The 19,557-nt window shown below is 47.9% G+C and overlaps 2 protein-coding genes across 2 annotated transcripts in view; both read right to left on the reverse strand.

The window, feature by feature from the left end:
• PFKFB2 (6-phosphofructo-2-kinase/fructose-2,6-biphosphatase 2) overlaps window positions 1-19,557 on the reverse strand; it is a 334,000-nt gene that overhangs the window by 286,698 nt on the left and 27,745 nt on the right. The gene's annotated exons all lie outside the window — the stretch shown is intronic.
• MAPKAPK2 (MAPK activated protein kinase 2) overlaps window positions 1-19,557 on the reverse strand; it is an 83,340-nt gene that overhangs the window by 6,291 nt on the left and 57,492 nt on the right. Inside the window, exons 2-6 of the mRNA XM_050954053.1 lie at window positions 8,579-8,718; window positions 5,636-5,700; window positions 4,524-4,603; window positions 2,554-2,680; window positions 1,106-1,181 (exon numbers count right to left, since the gene is read on the reverse strand). Of these exons, the coding sequence (XP_050810010.1) occupies window positions 1,106-1,181; window positions 2,554-2,680; window positions 4,524-4,603; window positions 5,636-5,700; window positions 8,579-8,718 (488 nt within the window). The remainder of the gene's footprint in view (window positions 1-1,105; window positions 1,182-2,553; window positions 2,681-4,523; window positions 4,604-5,635; window positions 5,701-8,578; window positions 8,719-19,557) is intronic.

Genomic DNA, 19,557 nt, shown 5'->3' on the forward strand with positions numbered 1-19,557 from the left:
TAGAGGGGTTCATGCAGGTACCCCGTCTTTTGGATGCTAAGGTTCAAAGTGGGGGAATCATACCTTGACAAGGTCAATCTAAGAAAGAGGAAATTTTAGGCCTAAAACAAGAAAAACTCACCAGCAGGGAGATCTGTTAGTCTCAGGAATACTTCTGCAAGGGGCGCGTGGGAATCCCATTGCTTTGCAAATAGGCCCAGCTGAGCACTAGAAAGACACTGTAGGACAGGGAACAATCCTGCACTGGCTTGGACTAGAGAGACTAGGGGCCAGATTTTTAAAGGTCTTTAGGTGCAGCTAGGCACCTAGTGGGATTGTCAAAAGCACCTAGGCACCTAATTCCCAGTGATCTGAACAGGAATTAGGAGCCCAGGTGCGTTTGAAAATCCCATTAGGCTCCTCTCTGTTTTTAGGTGCCCAAATACCTTTAAAAGTCTGGCCCTAAAGGTACGTCTACACAGCAGTTAAAACACCCACGGCTGGCACAGCTCAGCTGACTCAGGCTTGCGGGACTCAGGTTATGGGGCTCTAAAATTGCTGTGCAGACGTTTGGGCTTGGGCTGAAGTCAGAGCTCTGGGACCCCAAGAGAGGCGAGGGGTCCCAGGGCCCGGCTCCACCCTGAGTCCAAACATCTACACAGAAATTGATAGCCCCGCAGCCCAAGCCAGCTGTCCCCGGACAGCCATGGCCGTGCTGCAGGTCTTTTATTCCAGTGTAGATGTGCCCTACATGACACAATAGGTTTGCCCCCATTTCTAATATTCATGATCATTTCACTGCTCTAGAGAGTCATTTGTCCCTGGTAGGTCTGGGTCAGTCAGCACACACTGAACGGCAAAGCGGGGTCCACAGGGAACCATCCCAGACTGGTGTCTTTCTGCAGTGGAGAAGGAGAAGGAAGTCAGATGTTCATGCATGCACCTAGTGCAGCCTTCCGGGCATGCTGCTTGGCCAGACTCAGGGAAAGGACATTGCATGTTTCACCCAGGGAGCGCCCTGCAAGCCTGCTTGGGGACAGATATTGAGAGGGTGGAAGCTGTAGCTCCTCTGGGTTATGCATGAGCAATGCTCATCAGGATAGTATAGGGGAAACAGCTTACTTACAAAATGTACATGATGACGCCCAGCGACCACATGTCACAGGACTTATCGTACTTCTCCGGGCCCAGCACCTCCGGGGCTGGGGAAAGAAAGAAAGAAAGAAAGAAAAACTTACAAGGCAGTCAGAGACGTTGTGCAAGGAGGCTACGGGGTTAAACACAGAAGTGATGCCTCTGGAGGGAGGAGCGCTAACGCAGGCTGAGACCATGGATTTGATGGACCGATCACTCCAATCCTGAGCCATTTGACAGTAGATGCAGCTTAGCACAGTTGATGAGGTGCTCCAGAGAAGCCCTACTCTTGGAAAGAACCTAATTATATAGGTCCTCTTGCTACATTGTGCCAGGGGAGCCAGGAGTAGACTAGCAAGGGGTGCTACACATCAGACCAGAGGGGAGTTCACAGAGCTATGTGGGGCAAGTGCCAAGGAGAGTCTCACATGCCCACACTGTGAATTGCTTATACAATGCCCTGATGTGTGCTAGGTGCATTGCAGAAAGAGGAGATACACATGCCCCTGCCCTGCTTATCACACCTGGCACCAGGACTGGCGCTAGGGTTTCTCGCGCCCTAGGCGCACGGCCATTTCGCCGCCCCCCCGCACTGATCCCGCGGCTCCAGTGGAGCTGCCGCAGTCATTCCTGCGGAGGGTCCGTTGGTCTGTGGCTCCGGTGGAGCTGCCGCAGGCATGCCTGCGGGCAGTCCACCGGAGCAGCACGAGCAGCCAACCGTCCGCAGGCATGACTGCAGCAGCTCCACCAGAGCTGTGGACCAGCGGATCCTCCGCAGGCATGCCTGCGGCAGGTCAACCAGAGTGGCCTGCCGCCCCCCCGGCAAAATGCCACCCCCCGAATAATCCTGGCGCCCTAGGCGATTGCCTAGGCTGCCTAAATGATAGCGCCGGCCCTGCCTGGCACAGGACCTGAGATGGCATTTGCAATATACCTGGCTGCAATTGTCACCATCAGCTCCTGAGCAGGGACCGCAGGGACCACAGCTGAACAAATCTCCAGGGCATGTCCACTACGAAACCAGGCCCATGGGTTGCCCAGCAGAGGAGTTTGGATTTTAACACGGCAGTAGGGCTGGGAACACACAGCCTTTCCAGCTCTGCAGCCCATACCAGAACTTCAGAGCTGAACACCCCAAAGAACTCTGTCTGGATCAGAGTTCTGCTTCTCAGGCCCAACCCTACACCCCGCTACAGCTATAGTTCAAACTGAAATTATGGGCCTGATGCAGGAACTACTCCCTTCGGTTCTCTGGCTTGTATTATACACTGGCAGCCAGACTAGATGATCACTGTGGTCCCCTTCTGGCCTTACAGTCTCTGAATCCACAGCTACTGGCCTTCCCAGCACAAAACAGCAGCAATACCGGGAGAGTCTGGATGCCTGTAACCCCCATTCCCTGGAAGGGAGCGAGGCATCTCAGCTTCACCAGTGACTTACCCACGTAGTAAGGTGTGTAGCACGGCGTGGCCAAGGAGTTGTGTGTGGTGGTTTCTTTAGCAAAGCCGAAATCGGTGAGTTTCAATACAGTGTTCGGCCTTTTCGAGGTGTACAAGAGGTTTTCTGGCTGTGAAAACACAATGAATAAAAAGCAAACTAAGTGCTGGCCAAGTCTTCCGAGCTCCTACTTCCCGCACAGCCAGGGGCAGCATTAGAACAGTGCTAGCATGTCAGAGTCACTGAAGGTTTGACCATGAACCTACCAGTGGGAGTCATGTGGTTAGAAGTGAGCCAGAGAGGATTCCATCCACCCCATTGCAGCTCACCTCTCAGCACTTTGCTGCCTGATTTTTCCCCCCCTAGGGCAAGACCTGATTTGTAACAAATGAAGTGGGTCACGTATCAGAGATCCCAGAATCACCCCTTCTCTCCGCACTCGCATCCCTGAGCTTTCCAGGTCCTAGCTAGGTCCAGAAGCAGAAGTTTGAAGATATGGCACAGTTAGTGGGACTTCCAGGTCAGTTCTATAAACTCCAACACATTCAGGTAAGGATCTACAACTTCTGAGATTTGTTACAAGCCAGCGAGTGACACCTGGGATATTCTGCAGAGAGCACTGTTTCCCACACTAATTGACAGCAAAGAGCTAACAGGAGGGGTGCGGACACTGGCAGTGTGGAGTTGTATAATCAACAGGGAAGGGAAAGTCTCACAAAGCCCTTCTTGAACCCATCCCTTGCCTCAGGGGCTTGGTACTATTCAGGCAACTTGCACTGATTTTCCCGACACAATTTTAGATCTTCAGTTTTTGTGCTTCTCTTGACAGCTCTCTCTCCGCCCCCTCCCACACCATAATCTCCTCAACCAGGAAGCTACATTTCTCAGGGAACTGCGTGCACCTTTGCAACTTGTAAATCTGTTGCCAATTGGGGGTGTTTAGCCCCAATACCCTGAGGAAATGCCAATCAAAGTAACTGTATTCTGCTTCTGCAAAATTCCCTGTGGTTTCATTTGGATGTGGGACTCCTCTCTGCTTCCTCCCCTGGGCAGCAGTGTCGTGCGACTGCAGAACAGCTGCTGTGGGGTGGCTGCGTTTCAGAAGTGGATGGAGGGTTTTTGTTTCTGAACGGCACCACACCCCAGTACACAAAGTTCTTTGAGACGACAGATGCTATATGAAAATACTAAGATCATATGAACAAGGAAGTCTTGTCTGCTTAAAAGTGAAATCTAGAACAATACAGACCTCGCCCTTTAAGAATTCTGCTGCTTTTACAGAAAGGAAATGCCATTTTTACAAGGACTCATTGTTTCAATGGACTTCACCCTACAGGGCAGGGGAAATGATAAGGGCCAGGTCCACACCCCAGAGTTGAGGAGACTTCAATTTCAGCAAGTTATCCACTTCCCCCTCAACCAAACCCACCACCATCTCACTGTCTCCATTATGGGCTCTGACTGATCTCTGTAGGTAGCCTGCAATGAAACCCAAAGGCCAGCCGGAGCTGAACTGGGCTAGCACTTTCCCCAGCTGACCTCTGCTTTCACGGAGGCCACTCCCATAGACATGTACAGAGAGATAGTGCCCAGACCGAAAACCTACGGTCCAAACACCCCAACCTTGGAAGGGTCCAGCTCCTGATCTGAAGGGTCACGTCCCCATACTGATGGAGGCAGGAGGACAAGAGTACAGCTGTCAGATTTTGTTTGAAAGGCGCCAACAGGAGCCATGAGCCGCACTGCTCTTCCACCCCATCCTGAAACTCTCCTGCCTTTCAAAAAGAACAAGTTACTTGAGGCCGGTTAACCTCAGTGGGCCTCTTAAACGCAAGCTAGGGAGTGGCTGCAGCACTCCTCTGGATTGTACAATGTTATGTGGGCCAAGACATGGGGGTCGTTCAAGCAGAGGGCCGTCCGCTAGGGGCAAAGACCTTGAAAATACTCTCTAGCATCCGCTAGGCGCTCAGTACCTTAACATCCCGGTGTGCTATGTTAATCGAGTGCAAGTACTGGATGGCTTCTCCAATGCTCTTCATTATTTCTGAAGCCTCTAGAGGAGTTAAAGAAAATGTAAGAGTGTTTAAAACTCAGCAATTTAAAGTAAAGCCACCCCCCAAGGTGATACATGTGCACCTCTGAAGGCAAGAGCTGGAGAGCGCCACAGAGAAACCCACAGAGTCAGAAAGCAAAGAAGCTGTTGTGTCTGAAGTCTCCCTTTCCGAGCAGGGTTCTTCACATGGGACCTGCCCGCGAAGAGAGCAAATCTGCTACAATCACTTACAATAAGAGGGATTTGGGGGCGCACCAGCCACTGGCTTTGACCCTAGACTGTTCAGTAGGCTGAGCTCAGTACGGCTAACAGAGACCACTGCCTGCCACTTTGGGACAATGGGGAGAGGAAGAGAATTGGATAGTCAGAAGCTCAGCTCTCATACTTAGCTGCAAGGTGGCTGGAGAGTGCCGGTGCACACAAATCTGAGATTCAGGCAGGATTAGACCTGGCTGGAAAACAATCTTGCCTCCCTTCCCAAGGAAAAATTTCAGTGACAATGGAAATTTTTTTCCTTTTCAACATTTTTCTGGGGAAAAGAATCAGGTTCTCTTAAAATTACCCACATTTGAGAGTGTGAGAGAGAGAGAGAGGCCACGTCCAGACTACCCGCCGTATCGGCGGGTTAAAATCAATTGCTCGGGGATCGATATATCGCGTCTAATCTAGACGCGATATATCGATCCCCGAGTGCGCTTATATCGATTCCGGAACTCCATCGACCCCAACGGAGGTCCGGAATCGACACGGAGAGCCGCGAACATCGATCCCGCGCGGTGTGGACAGGTGAGTAATCCGATCTTAGATATTCGACTTCAGCTACGTTATTCACGTAGCTGAAGTTCCGTATCTAAGATCGATTTCCCCCCCCTAGTGTGGACCAGCCCAGACAGAGAGAGTGAGTGAGTGTGTGTGTGTGTGTGTGAGTGTGTGCGCGTGCAGAAGTTCCAACCAGCTCTAAGGCAAGACATTTTCACTCAACCAACATAAAACAGCCAAGGGGTTAAAAAAAGCCCTCGATCCCCTCCATACCCCGTTCCGTGAAGGCCTGGTCTCCCCTATCTTGAATTCGACTGAAGAGCTCCCCACCATCCAAGCTGAAATACAGAAACAAGTGGAGTTAAAGGTGTAGCCGCTACCTCCCCCACCCATCAGGCCTCTCCAGTGGGCCTTCAAGATCCTAATTGATCATTCCAAGCCAAAAACAGGGCCAGGAGTCCTGCACCAAGCTTTGGCAAGAAGCCCCAATACACATTGCAGGGAGTGAGAGATCTTGCAACATTTCTGGCTGTTTCCAAGTTCAGGGAGATTAACCTCCCTTCCTCCCACACCCCGCCTCCAACTTTGCCCCTTTTGCAACCCCTCCATTTTCAGGCCATTCTCCCCTCTCCAGAAAGCAGCAGAGAGAGACTGCACAGCAGAGGACTCCCTCCGCTGCAGGCAGGCAGGGGGACAGCACCTGTGGATTTCCTGGCCACATGAGAGCAACCATACGGAGGCACCTTTACAATAAAGAGAGCAGATTGTGCTAGAAACACCAAAAGTTTCCAGCCTAGCTAGCCTACTTTTCAGCAAAAGTCACCGGAGCTACATTCAACCACACAAGTAAGGAGGCATTGAACTCAGAGTTCACCCAGCCTGTGTGCTCAGGTCACACCACCGCACAAGCTCCTGTGCCAGTCAGTCACCTGACAAGCTGGGTGGCCGGCAGTCAGCAGACTGACTGAGCACAAGGGCGAATGGGACAAAACACAGCAGCACCCTGGTGCTCAAAGAGGCTCTGCCCCCGGCAGCTCCCACTGATTTCACAGACCTCAGGCCTCAGCCCGGTGGCTTTGGTCTCCCTGAAGAGTTCTGGCTTTTGAAGCCACTAGCTCAAGTTATGCAGAGTGAACGATGCAGCTAAAATATTTGACTACAAAGCTAACTTCCGTATTCCTCCGACAGCCAGATGGATACAGAGGTCTTGAGGCTATAGCACTGGCTGAGGACTCAGTTCCCAGCTCTACCAGACTCCTTGAGTGACCTTGAGCAAGTCACTTAGCCTCTCTGTGCCCACGCTCCCCATCTACAGGAAAAGAGATTTCCTCTCTTTATCTCGTCTAGCGATTTGGGGTAGGGACTGTCTCTTGGAACGTGTCCACACAGCAACTAGCACAATGGGTCCCAAATCTCAAACAGGCTTCTCAGCACTATCCCCAATACAAATAACGAACACAGAGCCGATCTATGCGATAAAGAGTACAGAAAAGGACAGAGAATTTCTGTCCATGCTAACAGCTTCACAGCCAAGTACTGAGTTACAAACGCCCTGGATCTGAATGGAGACACAAACATACCTGAGTCACAGGGATGTATGGGGACGCTGCAACCATGTCTGTTTCCTCTTTGGTTACTTTCCATCTTATACAGGGCCCATCCTGGCAGTATGTAAGCCTATTCCAGTCCATCACGCTCAGGCTAGCTTTAAAATAGCAGGTGGCTATTAAAGCAGTGCTTCAACCGGTTTCACACGCACATTTGACAGCAGTGACCTGCTTCCTATTGTTCATTCAGGCGTCACTGTCTCCCCACGTACACAGATGAGCTGCTCAAACCTTCTCTGGCAGCGGACGCCTGGGATCTCAACAAGACTATTGGAAGCATCTTCCCACACAGAGAATTCAGAAGGCTCTTGTGCAACAGATCAGCAGCCTAACCTTTGCAAACCCTGAACTGCTCCTCTGTCTCCCCCTCCCCACCCCCTGACAACTTGTTGAGCCTGTGCCAGCGGAGACGTTTTGGCAAAGAAGCTGCATTAAAAATCACAGCTGCGGTTGGCATGTGGTTTCAATACTTTCCCCTTCATTCCTCCTTCCCCGTATCAAACTTCTGAGAGCACCAGACTCGCTCAGACATTGCTGTGACACCAGCCTGTCACTCTCTTCCCTGCTCCTTGCCGGTGGTGTGCCCCTGGTCTGACAGCCACTGCTGCCCAACAACCAGCCCAGCCCCACACATGACAGCATGGCTGGCACTTCAAAAGCTACCAACACCTTTTGCATGGCAAAAGCTGGTCTGGTTTATGAAGAACTCTTTGCATGTGAGAATATGATGGGTTCTGTTACAACAAGAATAAGGATCCACGGGTCATACGCCTGCTTACCTAGCTCCAGATTTTCCAAATGACTCAGCAACCAACAGCTCACACTCCAGCCCCAGTTCTGGGTGCCGAGCACTTGGGAAATCTGGCTCCTGAATGCCAAACTACTACATCTCTCAGTGGCTTTGTTTTTTCCTGATCATAGAAAGCCATTTCCCCCCTACCAACGCCCTCAGTCATTACAAGAACTCCCTCTATACATTGAGGTTATAAATCAAACCTTCCCACCTCATATAAAACAATTCTCAAGGGCTATAATAAAAAACCCTGCGCATTTCTATTGCAAATTCTGTTTCAGTTCAAAGATCATAAAGCATTCTACAAACATTAAGCAATATTTTCACGCCATGATGTGAACATGGATAAAAAAAATCCATATGATAGATGAAGAAACTGAGGCACAGAGAGATAAAATGACTTGCATAGAACCACCCGGGGTGTCAGAGCCCAGGAGTTCCTGGCCCTCAGCCACGTTCTCTGACCAATACGCCATGCTCCTTTCAAAATGTTTGAATTAATGTGATGGCAGGGTCAGAGGTAAACCCTGTGAATCCGTGGGACATAGCCTTTCCAAAAGGCACATGGCCCAGCCTTCAGCTACCGATACTTGGAAATGTTGGCAGCCAATCATTCACATGCTCAGAACACACATGGTATGAGATACTGGGAGCCTGGGCACCAGTTCTTTCTAGATGATCCCCAATATCCTAAGATTTCCCATGCATTTTCCACAGGTTGCACAGCTCTCTAGAGTGATGGCCTCCCCTGAGAGAAGTGATGTGGTCAAGTGGGAGGGGGGATTTGACTTGTTTCTCCTCTCACACAACACTTACCACTCCATGACTATAAGCAGGCATTTCCTCCCCTGGTACAGGTTTTCATAGACATCAATGATCTTTACAATGTGGGCACACTGAGATGCCCTCCAGTGGAGTTCGACTTCCCTGCGGGCTTTGGGGCAGTCCTGCAGCATCTAAAAGAAAGAAGGAAAATTCAGTCTTTTCTCCTCCATGCAGCAAAATTTCCAAAATCACAATTTTGTCCAAGACACTTGAACAAAAGGTCCTGGATTCAAAAGATCTGAGATGTTGCCATAACACCATGACATTCTGCTTATAAAGCTTTCATGTGCTCTCTATTAGACCTCTGCAGATAGATCAGGGAAAGATACAACTAGGGGCATGAAGGACAAAGTAACAGAGACTGATGCAGTCTCGTCCATTATTATTTGGTATGAGAAAACAACCTGTGAGTTAAGTCTAGCCCTATACAATGCCTGGAGCGCCATCTAGTGAAGAATATGAGCAATTCTAGCCATCTAGTTCTTAGCCAACGCAAAACAAAGCAACAGCTATTAGAGGTGTACAGTTGTGTCATTAATTCCTGCTTGAGCGTAACTTGGGAAATAGCTGCCCTTAAATTAATTGAACTTGCAAGTAAAGACCAAAGACGTTTACACTAGCAGCAGGAGGCCTGCACTTACTACATCTTTAGATCAACAAGGATATAATAATTGACACTCTCCAGGGAAAGCCAGACTCTGCCTTAGGGGTTATTTAATTTTTACTGGGAATAGACACTGCAACCGTTCCCACTCAACAAAGGCAGATGACAACGTTACCCTGGTACGTTCTGCTTTCTCTCCCAGCACTTAGCTGTGAAGTCAGGGTCAGAAGTACCACATCTCAGCCCACCACTGGGCTGCATCACAGGATGGGTGCAATGGGACCTTGGTACTGAGCATCCCTGATGAAAGGTCAGGACAAGTCAACTCACACACGGGGGGTGGGGGTGACATTTTGGAGAGCGCTTCCCTGGCAAAAAAAATGTGAATAGCTAATTCACAAGGGTCCTCCTCTGGGATCCCACATCAGAGTCTACCACCCACGCTTTGGCAGAGGGATGCTCAATGCTCCCTTCAACGACCCCATACATGCAAGAATGGGGAGGAGGAGGTTTGCTTGAGCATAGTATGCAACACCTCTCCCCTTTTGGAGGCAGAGGAAGCTACCTCCACAGCATTCCCAGCCTGTCTGCTCAGGTAGCAAAAAGCTCTGCCCCTGCTAGCAGCAGACTTTAAAAAACCACTCACATAACATCAGCACCTGCCATATTAACAGGGTTTACGGTCTGTCCATACGTAGGACTGATGGTCCTTTGGAGCCTATCCCCTCCGTGCAGCACCCGTCGCATAAATGGAGTCCAGCAGAGAGCAGCTGTTTGCATTCTCTGGCAGACGGTGCCATCTAGTGGCAAAAAGTGGCAGCATAAAAATTCTTGCCATTCTGTGGATCTGAAGTACACACAAGCACATGTAGAGGAGCTGTTCATCACATCACTCCCAGCGGCTTGAGCTTTGTATTGGTCAAAGAAATCAATCCACATTATAAACATCTGCAAAATCCTAGTGACTTTTTTTTTTAAGTCACGCTGTGCACTTATGCAGCGCCTTTCCCCTGAGGAGCTCAAAGAGCCATACAAACCAGAGCAAGCTAAGGTTATGTCTACACTGCCAGAGTAAATCAACCTACGCGACAACTCCAGCTACGTGAATAACCATTGAATCTACACCGTGAGGGTACCTTACTCTTCTCGTCAGGGGTGGAGTACAGGGGTCAACTGGAGGTCAATCTGCAGTCAATTTGGCAGGTCTTTACTAGATCTGCTAAATCAACCACCAGTGGATCAATCCCCGCTGTAGTGTAGACCTGCCCTCAAGCCTCATCACGTTCCTTTGAGGTATGCCATCATCATCATCCCAATCTTACAACTGGGGAAACTGAGGGATGGATAAGAAAAGTGATTTTCCCAAGATCGCACAGTGGGTTAGTGATACATGGGGGATGGTTCACACTTCTGACCTCATGAAACAGGTTTTTCTGCTGTGATTATTCAGTCCATTGGATCCAAATTAGAGCAATGTTACAGAAAAATAAACAGTAAAGGCTAATTGATAGATACTGAATCCATCAACTACACCATTAAACAACTGAAGGAGGGTATAGGAGGAGGGTCAGAGGACAGTATTACTACTCAATGACTTGAAAAGTCATCATGGATTGGTCCATTTAGGATCTTGCTGAGTTGCACGAGTCTGGTTTCCTTAATTACATCAATTTACCCAATAATTGCTCTTAATAAAATAGTTCTCTGGAGCACATTAACTAACTTCCTTATCCAATTACTGTTATTGGAGCACTGGCTACTGAAGGACATTGGCTAAATGTTTCTCTTCGAGCATTTATGATGCTGGACCTAGAGTGGTGGAGGGGAACTATGCTTCTGGTACATAGGGAACTGTGCCGGCATCCACTGAAGTCAAAGGCAAAATGCCCCATCAGTTCAGTGGCAGAAGTATCAAGCCTCTACATAATAAACAGAGATGGTTATAAACAGCAAAAAATGCTAGTGTGAATTTAAATTATTTTTATTGATTTTTCAAAGTTTCAAAAATACGGCAATGAAATATTTTGATCTCTGAAAAAATGTACAGCTCTATGACTGGCTAAAAAAAAAAAAAACAGACACACACATACACCAATGAAAGTTTACATATCAACATTTTCCAAGGAGTTTGTTCTAGTTAAAAATTAAAATTTACAATTCCCATGGGACCTCTGAGGACCTGGGCCTGTGTGTTCAGTGCTACTGCTGATATCTCCCAGCTTAGAGGGACACAGGCAGGTTAAACATGCTTTTAAAAAACAAGTTTCTTTATCTGTGTAATTAGCATCACCTCAGATTATTAGCAGAGCAGGGCATACGACCATACCTGCTTTGAGCAGTTCTGCCCATTAACTGTAACAGCCTGCTACATTCTCACAGCTAAGTGGGAGATAGCAAGGTCCACTGGATTGGGAGTCAGGAAACCTGGGTTCTTCTTGACTCAGTTGCCATGAAACCTGGGGCAAGTCCCTTTGAGAGATGCAATGACATGTACAATCATCTAGTGGAAGTGATAAATGCCTGGGCTTTATGGTTCAAATGCTGCCAAAGAATGGCAGAAAGAACAAAAAATTTGGAAGGGGAGGGAAGGATTTAATTTTAAATTTTCTGAAGACATTTTCTATTGGAAATATTAGCATTACAGATGGGATGTTTGAGAGGGTCCATTTAGCTGCTGTGGATCCCTTTAAAAATTGCTATGCTGGATGTGGAACATTAAATATCCACAATTAAGAGCCCAAGAATATCCCAGCTGGGTGCTATGGACACCTCAACCATACAGAATTAATGTTGGTTGGGGAACACACACAGCATGAGCTCACACCTCAGCACCACACAGAAAGCCCATTAGCTACACATCCCCCCGAGATTATTTATAAACCCTATCCCATGCATTGGGAAGACAAAATAAATAAGCAAGATTCTCTCTAAATAGTACGTTTCTCAGCTTTTCCAGCAGGAGTCAACAGCTCTTTAAGGAGTCCCCTAACTTCCACAAAGGCTGCTCACAGCTCTCAGGTGCTGGAAAGATTTGCTAGTCTGCCAGAGTCTATTAATTACCATGTTTGTCGGCATAGACAAACAGCCTTAAATATATGCAGCAGACTCCTAAATACAAGACAACAAATGTGTCTTACACAAAGCCACATATCCTCCCTCCAACAAGTATCTCAAGGCTCATTGTTGCATGCATGCTGTTAAGTAGACTGGATATTTGTCTCGCTGATTCTGCATCCAGGCTCTTGGGGTCTGCGGTTCAGTTTAATGGCAAAGCTTAGCACCAGAGCTGGGCAACCCAGGTGGAGAGGTATCTACCTACCCTTTCCTAGGAAACTCACCATGTGTGGACACTCAAGTGCCTAGCTCAGCTCCGTTCAGATTTACACATTGCCCATCTAATTTTATGTCCTTCGGCAGCACATAGCCTCAGATTGAGAATAAAAGCACAAGCTTCAGGCAAACAGTGGTTTGGAAAGGCATAAGCTAGAACATCAATGGTGTACTGGTGTATGCTTAGGTGTGTCACAGCAAGCCAGACTGTATTACATCCTTAAGGGAAGAGACTCCCTGAAGGGATTAGAACAAGGTTAGGGACATATTCTGGGACTTTTCTTTTACCGGGGGGAAAAAAAAAAGCAATTTTGGCTTCATTTTACAACAGGAGTAATAAAACCACCTCCTCCACTGCCTCTCTCAGCCAATACGGTACAGTGGGAGAGGGCCTGCATCCAATCAGTTTCCTAGGCTCGAGCCAGCCTCACCAAGCTGCACCGTCTCTAACTCTTCGGCTCACGCACGGTCAAAAACGATGTTCTAATCTCATCCAGGTTTCCTCAAGCAAGCCTGTCAGAACCGCCGAAAGGTCTTCTGGTGCTAAGTTCACCTACAGACTGGGTCATGAGCAGCTGACTCACACCACGAACAGAATAACCAACTCCTGCCACCCTCAAGGCAAAAATGGCACCCTGGGCTTAATTATTTTTTTCACAACACTTTTTGAATAGAAACGATGCACTCCCGTGACTACTTTCATCCAAAGAATCAAAAGACCTTTGCCAGGTAAAAGCCAAATATCACCCCTCCACACACAGACAAGAAGCAGCAGCTTCCCCCACTTTACAGAGGGTGATACCAACAGCACATAAGGCAGTGTGGTCTAATGGACAGTGCATTGGACTTGAAGATGGGAATCTATTCCCAGTTCTGCCACTGACCCTCTCTCTGTTCCGCAGTTTCCCCTCCCACTCTCAGTCTGTCCTGTCTGTTTGGATTGCAAGCTCCTTGCTATGTATTTGTACAGCATCCAAGACAACAGCGCAGTAGGTGTTACTGTCATTTAGGATGACTAGATGTCTTGATATTATTGGTACCATCCCAATATTGGGGGCTTTGTCTTATATACACACGATTCCATCATCACCCCGAAAAAAGAAATCTCTCCATTTTTCACACTTGCTATCTGGTCACCTTACTGTAATACAACGATTAAGCCACTTACTCAAAGGCTGACACGGTGAGTCAGTGGTGGAGTGGGAGATAGAACCAGGGAGTTTCAGCTCCCAACCCCTGCTCTAACTACGAGGTGTCACTGCCTCCTACTGCTCTAGTTACAAGCCAAAAGTTTTCAGTTAAAGGCTCTGCACAGAAGCCGGCCAGAAAAGCTTCAAGGAAACCCAAGCTACAACTGGCAGCAAACAGCATGACATCTCCTGGAAAGAATGCAGCACCAAGCCACAGCCTATCCAGATACGGCCAGCCACCGTGTATACACACACTCAGCACAGAGCTAGGGGCCCCAGCTGAGGCTAGGCACATTCCACAGACTGTCAAACCTGCATTCCAGGCTCAAAGAGATTCCCCGAGGGGGAAGGGAGAAGGGGAGGAAACAAAAGGAAAAGCCACTAGCCTAGGCTGGCTATTAGACAGAACTGCATGGTGCATTCCTGGCTTAGAGGCCAGGGAGCAGCTAAGAAAACAAAAGAATCACTGCGGATTTCCCAGGCCCAGTCAGGGAGCAGACAAATGCCACCTCTTACAGACAAATCCTCATGAATGTAACAGGATAGGAATCCTGAAGCCCTATCGAGAGTGAGATCCTTGTTATGAGTTTTCAAATCATCTTACCGAGTTCTAGAGCAGGAATAAGATTCTCCACTAGCTGCTGAACAACATTTCCTCAAGAGGTAGTTAGTTATTGCTTCTCTACTGTACAGAGAGAGAAGGCAGCAACTCTTGGGCATGTAAATGAATATGCTTTGGTTTTGTTTTTAAACCTCTCTCTCTCTCTCACACACACACACACGTCCCATATTTGCATGTGTTTGTGCGTGCCCTGATAGATGATTGGGTCCTCTCTACAAATGTTTGCTGGCATAGCTATGTCAGACAGGGTGGGCAAAGGTGTGATTCCTGACTGACAGAGCTGTGCCAGCAAAAACCCCTACTGTAAATGCAGTTATACAAGCCAAACTCTTTGCCTCTACCGTTTATTTCACGGGGTGGGTAAGGCGAGAGGGGAGGGGATACGTGGAACAAACTATCCTGCTGAAAGCACCATTTTGTCAGTATAAATGGAGTCCTCGCTAGGAGCACTTTGCCAGGGTAATGTACCAGTCTCCAGCACAGAGCTCCTAGTATAGATCTGGCCTGGTAAGTTTGCATTCCCAACCTGCAATAAAAACCTGTACCTCACTGCAGGGAGAGAGGAGCCAAGAGCCGCTCTTTGGCTACCTGGCCCCTAATCCCATTAGCCTGATTACTTATAACTTGGTCACTCATACCTCAGTATCCAAGGCCAATTCAGCCAGAATGTGGCAATGAGAAATGGTGAACATGGAGGTAACACCACTGAGATACTTGACCTAAATAGCTAAACTAGGAAGTTGGGGGGATCTTTGCTTTCCCCGCCTGGGCTTTTAACAGCAGCCCTCTCTAGAGCACAATGTATGGAAGTCCAGATGTTATTCCCAGCTACATATCATAGAAACAGGATTGAATTTATCATTTGTATCGCAGTAGCGCCTAAGAGTCCCCATCGTGGTTCAGGGCCCTGTTGTACTGTACAAGCACAAACAAAATCATCAAGGTTATGTCTATACCACGGAGCCTACTGTCAGCATAGCTGTGTCTACACAGTGGGTTTCACAAGCGTAGCAATTTTTCCGATTAGACAGACACCTGTCAGGGATGGCCTAGAATAGATAATACTTAGTCCTACCTTGAATGCAGGGGACTGGGCTAGAGGACCTCTTGAGGTCCTTTCCAGTCCTACACTTGTATGATTCTAAGGGGTGTGGGTTTTACACCCCCTGACTGATCTGTACATGCCAGTGTAAGTTTTTAAGTGCAGACCAAGCCAGAGACCATCTCTGTCCCACTTTGGATTTCAACAGCCTGGGTACTATCTGGAACTGTTTCTAGCCTAGAAATAAAATCATATTGTACCACAGGGCCAATTCTACCACACGCACCATTCACAAGCCCCTTAGTACAGAAGCCCAGTGAACTACAGAAAGGATAACCCATTTTTGCAATAAGCTCACCTTATCCTTTTAGGGCATTAGTCCAAATAAATAAATGAAATTGAAACAAAGTTCAAAGCTGCTCTTTCTATATGCCAGGCTGCCTCTAATTCATTCATGAGTGTATAAAACCATCACGCATGCTGAGGGATTTCAGCAGCAACTGGCACCCATAAAGTTCACTGCCTCAATACTATATCTCTAGGAATCAGAACACAGGAATGCCCCCCAACGCACCTCCAGCCTGTGCTAAGTAGATCTCACTTTAAAGAACAGAAATGCACTCCAGTGTGTGCTGCTTTCTGACATTAAATTTGGGTATTTGTGGTAGGGATTGGGGGAAAATATCTGCTCATCCCGCTCCTCACCCTGTTCTCCCACACCATCAAAAAAGAAAAGTGCACTTGCTGACAATCCATATAGATATCATAACCAAATCCATGGTCACTGAAGACATCACGGCAGCAAGCATGTTCAGAATTCTGATCCTCCTTCTTGAGTTAAAGGAAAGTCTCTGTTAGCAGTAAGAGGCCCATGCCAGAGTTCACTTCAGCTGCTCTGATTCTAACCAGTAGAGGGTGAGAGACACTAGGCAAAACAGCTGTTCTGACAGGAGTTTTTTGGCACCAGCCAAACTGGAAACTCAAAGCAAAGCTCTGGGAAGGGTACAGGTCGCCCCTGATCAATTCTCATCAGTGGGGGTAGTGAGCCCACCCCGATGACAGGATACACACAGCTCTGATATTTGTCCATTTCCTCTCTCACACGCACACTCTCTACCAACCCCCTTTATTGAGAAGAAAATCTCTCACACAGCCCAGCAGGACTGGCCTGGAAAGAGCATGAGATTTCCCCTGTGGGTGACCTGGTACCCTGGGGATATCGGGCTAGCCTGGGAACCTCCAGTTCTCACGTCACCACTGTCAGTTTCCCACGAGCGCGCCGATGCTGCAACAAAACCCAACTGGCATCGAACAAGCCCCATGTGACAGGAGGGCAGATGCTGTTTTCTTTGCTCTCCTTCCTCTGAGGCGGCAGCCATGACGTTTTAAAATACACAGAATTTAATGGGGGGGGGGAATAGCCCACCCCCAAAAAAACGTTATCGCTTCCACCCCTCCCCCATTGTGCGCACTCGCTCGGGGTGCTGCTGAGGCCGATAAAAGAACAGGAAGCACCAACACTGTAAACAGCAAGGAAATAATAGAGTCATGAGAGACAAGAGGAAGTCACTGCAGAGGCTCCTTTCAGTGTCTGAAATAGATCGGTCCCCACCACCCACCCATCCCAGCCTGTGACCTTTGAAGATGGAGTTGCCGGAGGTTGCTATTAATGGCTTACAGTGCAGAGCTGATCTTACCCTTCCCTCTTCCCGGGGCCCAAGCATATGAAAACGGTGGGCCTGTGTACGTGCAACGGGGGTATTACAGCTGGAGAGACGCTAAAGAGGATTTGAGTTTTTAAGTTGCCTGGCTCACTGACGGAGCGGGGATAGGGTGACCAGATGTCCTGATTTTAGAGGGACAGTCCCAATTTTATAGAGAGAGTACCAATTTTTGGGTCTTTTTCTTATATAGGCTCCTATTACCCCCTACCCCCTGTCCCAATTTTTCACATTTGCTCTCTGGTCACCCTAGGCAGGGAGGTGTTAAATTGTGTTGTACGTACTTGGGATTTTTTTGGTGAAGTTTTGTCAAGTGCACCCTGAGCCTATGGTTTCTCACACATCTAAATAAACTCTCTCTCTCTCTCTCTCTCTCTCACACACACACACACAGGTGGCCAACAGTATCTCACAATATATTTCACAGGGGCACATACAAATTCATTTCATCCAATGCAGTTGCCTCTGGGGCAGAACGTGGCAGCCGCTTCATATCAATGCAGCACAGGAGGCGGGGACACAAGTGAAGCACAACATTGTATGACACTGGAAACACAAGGGGAATTGAAGGAGGCAAAATGAAACTTGGAATTTTGTCAAGACATAGCGTTTTTAACAACCCTACGTTTGCAAAAAGGATCCCAGGGTACAGCACTTGTATTCCCCTCTATGGTACAGCAAGGGCACCACCAATCAGGATTCTGGCCCCCCTGCCCGTCACCACTTGGGTGGAGACAAACATCTCTTTGCCTTCTGACCGGGTATTCCTAGGATGAACGGTTTCCTGCCTTTACTGTGTTGTTCCCAGCAAAAGACATTTTGCCTAAGCAGACCCGCTTTGCTTCTCACCTCAGACAGCACATAGTGTCACTGGACAAAGAAGCAATGAGACAACATTGGTCAGCATGGCAGGCGGTGGTCTCAGTAGCCTAACCATAGTCAAGCTTGTGTTTTTTCTTGCAGGCATCACAGCAAAGGAGAGATTTAAGGGGAGATTTGAAGGACAATGAAGTAGTTTTGCGGGTGTTTATGGGAAGCTCCTGGCAAGTATGAGCAGCGGCCCAGGAGAAAGACAAAAGTACATACAACACACAAGAGAGGGGGAATAGCAAGGGAATCTCCCTTTGAACTCTTCCAATAGTTTATTTCAATAAAAACCTGTCTCTTCTGATATTTTAAGAAACCACTATTTGCAGGACCCACAATTAAACAGTGTGCTGTCTGCAGCAGCACTGCCACTGTGAGAGATGCTAGTGCATCAAAAGATAATCTGGGAAAAATCACAACACAATACAGAAGCTGTGACTTATTTTTAAAAGCTCTATTATTTACAGCTGTTTCCAAAAAGCCTGGCAGAGCAGAGGAGCGGCAGGAAAAGAAGAATCATCTGCAATCGCCTGCTAAAGAAGTTAGACGGCAGGAAATAATTTCATGTTATTCTGACTATAACAAACAGGGGAGGGTATAAATAGATCTACCTACTTTTTAAGAGGTAACTCAGAATCCTTCTAAAGCAGTTCAGTGTATTACTAATGAAATCAGAGCCGTGGCCCCTATAACCTGCACAGGTACAGCAAGACCACAGTAACATTTGCCTTTGTAATATCCAGACACCCACATGGGCAAGTAAACAGCTGCTCCGTCTTTCAAAACGCCCTATCTGCAATTCAACTAAATAAATACTCAGACCCCACTACCACCACCACAGATTTCCTGTTTCCCTGGGGAATGGGGAACAGTCCATTTTGGGATGGGAGAGGAGAGTGATTAACTCTTGATAAAGGTAATCTGTTCCATTTCAGGAGGTTTTTCTGATAGCAGAATGAAGGTCACAGCAGTGAGATGTTTAACAAAGGCCAGATTTAATCACGTTTCTTTCATAGGCAGGCTTTTATTACTGGGGAATATGCCAGGCAGACTGCAGGAGCCCTGAAAGAAAAGCGAACAGCTCTGGTTCTGAGGTTCAGGACATTGACAAGAAGGCCGTGCAGAAGCCAGGCAAAAATCACTCCATGGCATCTGGCCTTGAGGCTGAAAGATCTCAACATTTAGAGATGTCCCTAATTCCCAAGTGGAAACACCTGCAGAGTAGGAGTATTTGGCAGTCCAGGGAAGGTCAGACGGAGCAGCTGGAAATGGAGGTGGAAGAAAAACAGGAGAGAGAGATCAAGAAGGGATACTTATATTACATATACACACGAACCACAACTGCATTGCAAAGGGCTACAGGCACCTTTGACCTGCTGCATAGACCGGGGATAAAAACCCATTCTGGGAGAGTGCTCAAATTCATTGTTAATTATGGTCCGGGATTAAAGCTTCAGTCTCCATACTCCTCCCAACCCACAGTGATTCTCAGCTGGTGCCAGTAGAAGGTCTGCACAGAGCTCCAGGGGAACTTCTTTGTTTAGTAAATGAACTTGGTGAGTATCATCACTTGTTCAGTACCATATTGCTGCAT

This window comes from Gopherus flavomarginatus, chromosome 5, assembly GCF_025201925.1.
Source record: "Gopherus flavomarginatus isolate rGopFla2 chromosome 5, rGopFla2.mat.asm, whole genome shotgun sequence".
NCBI classification, from domain to species: Eukaryota; Metazoa; Chordata; order Testudines; family Testudinidae; genus Gopherus; species Gopherus flavomarginatus.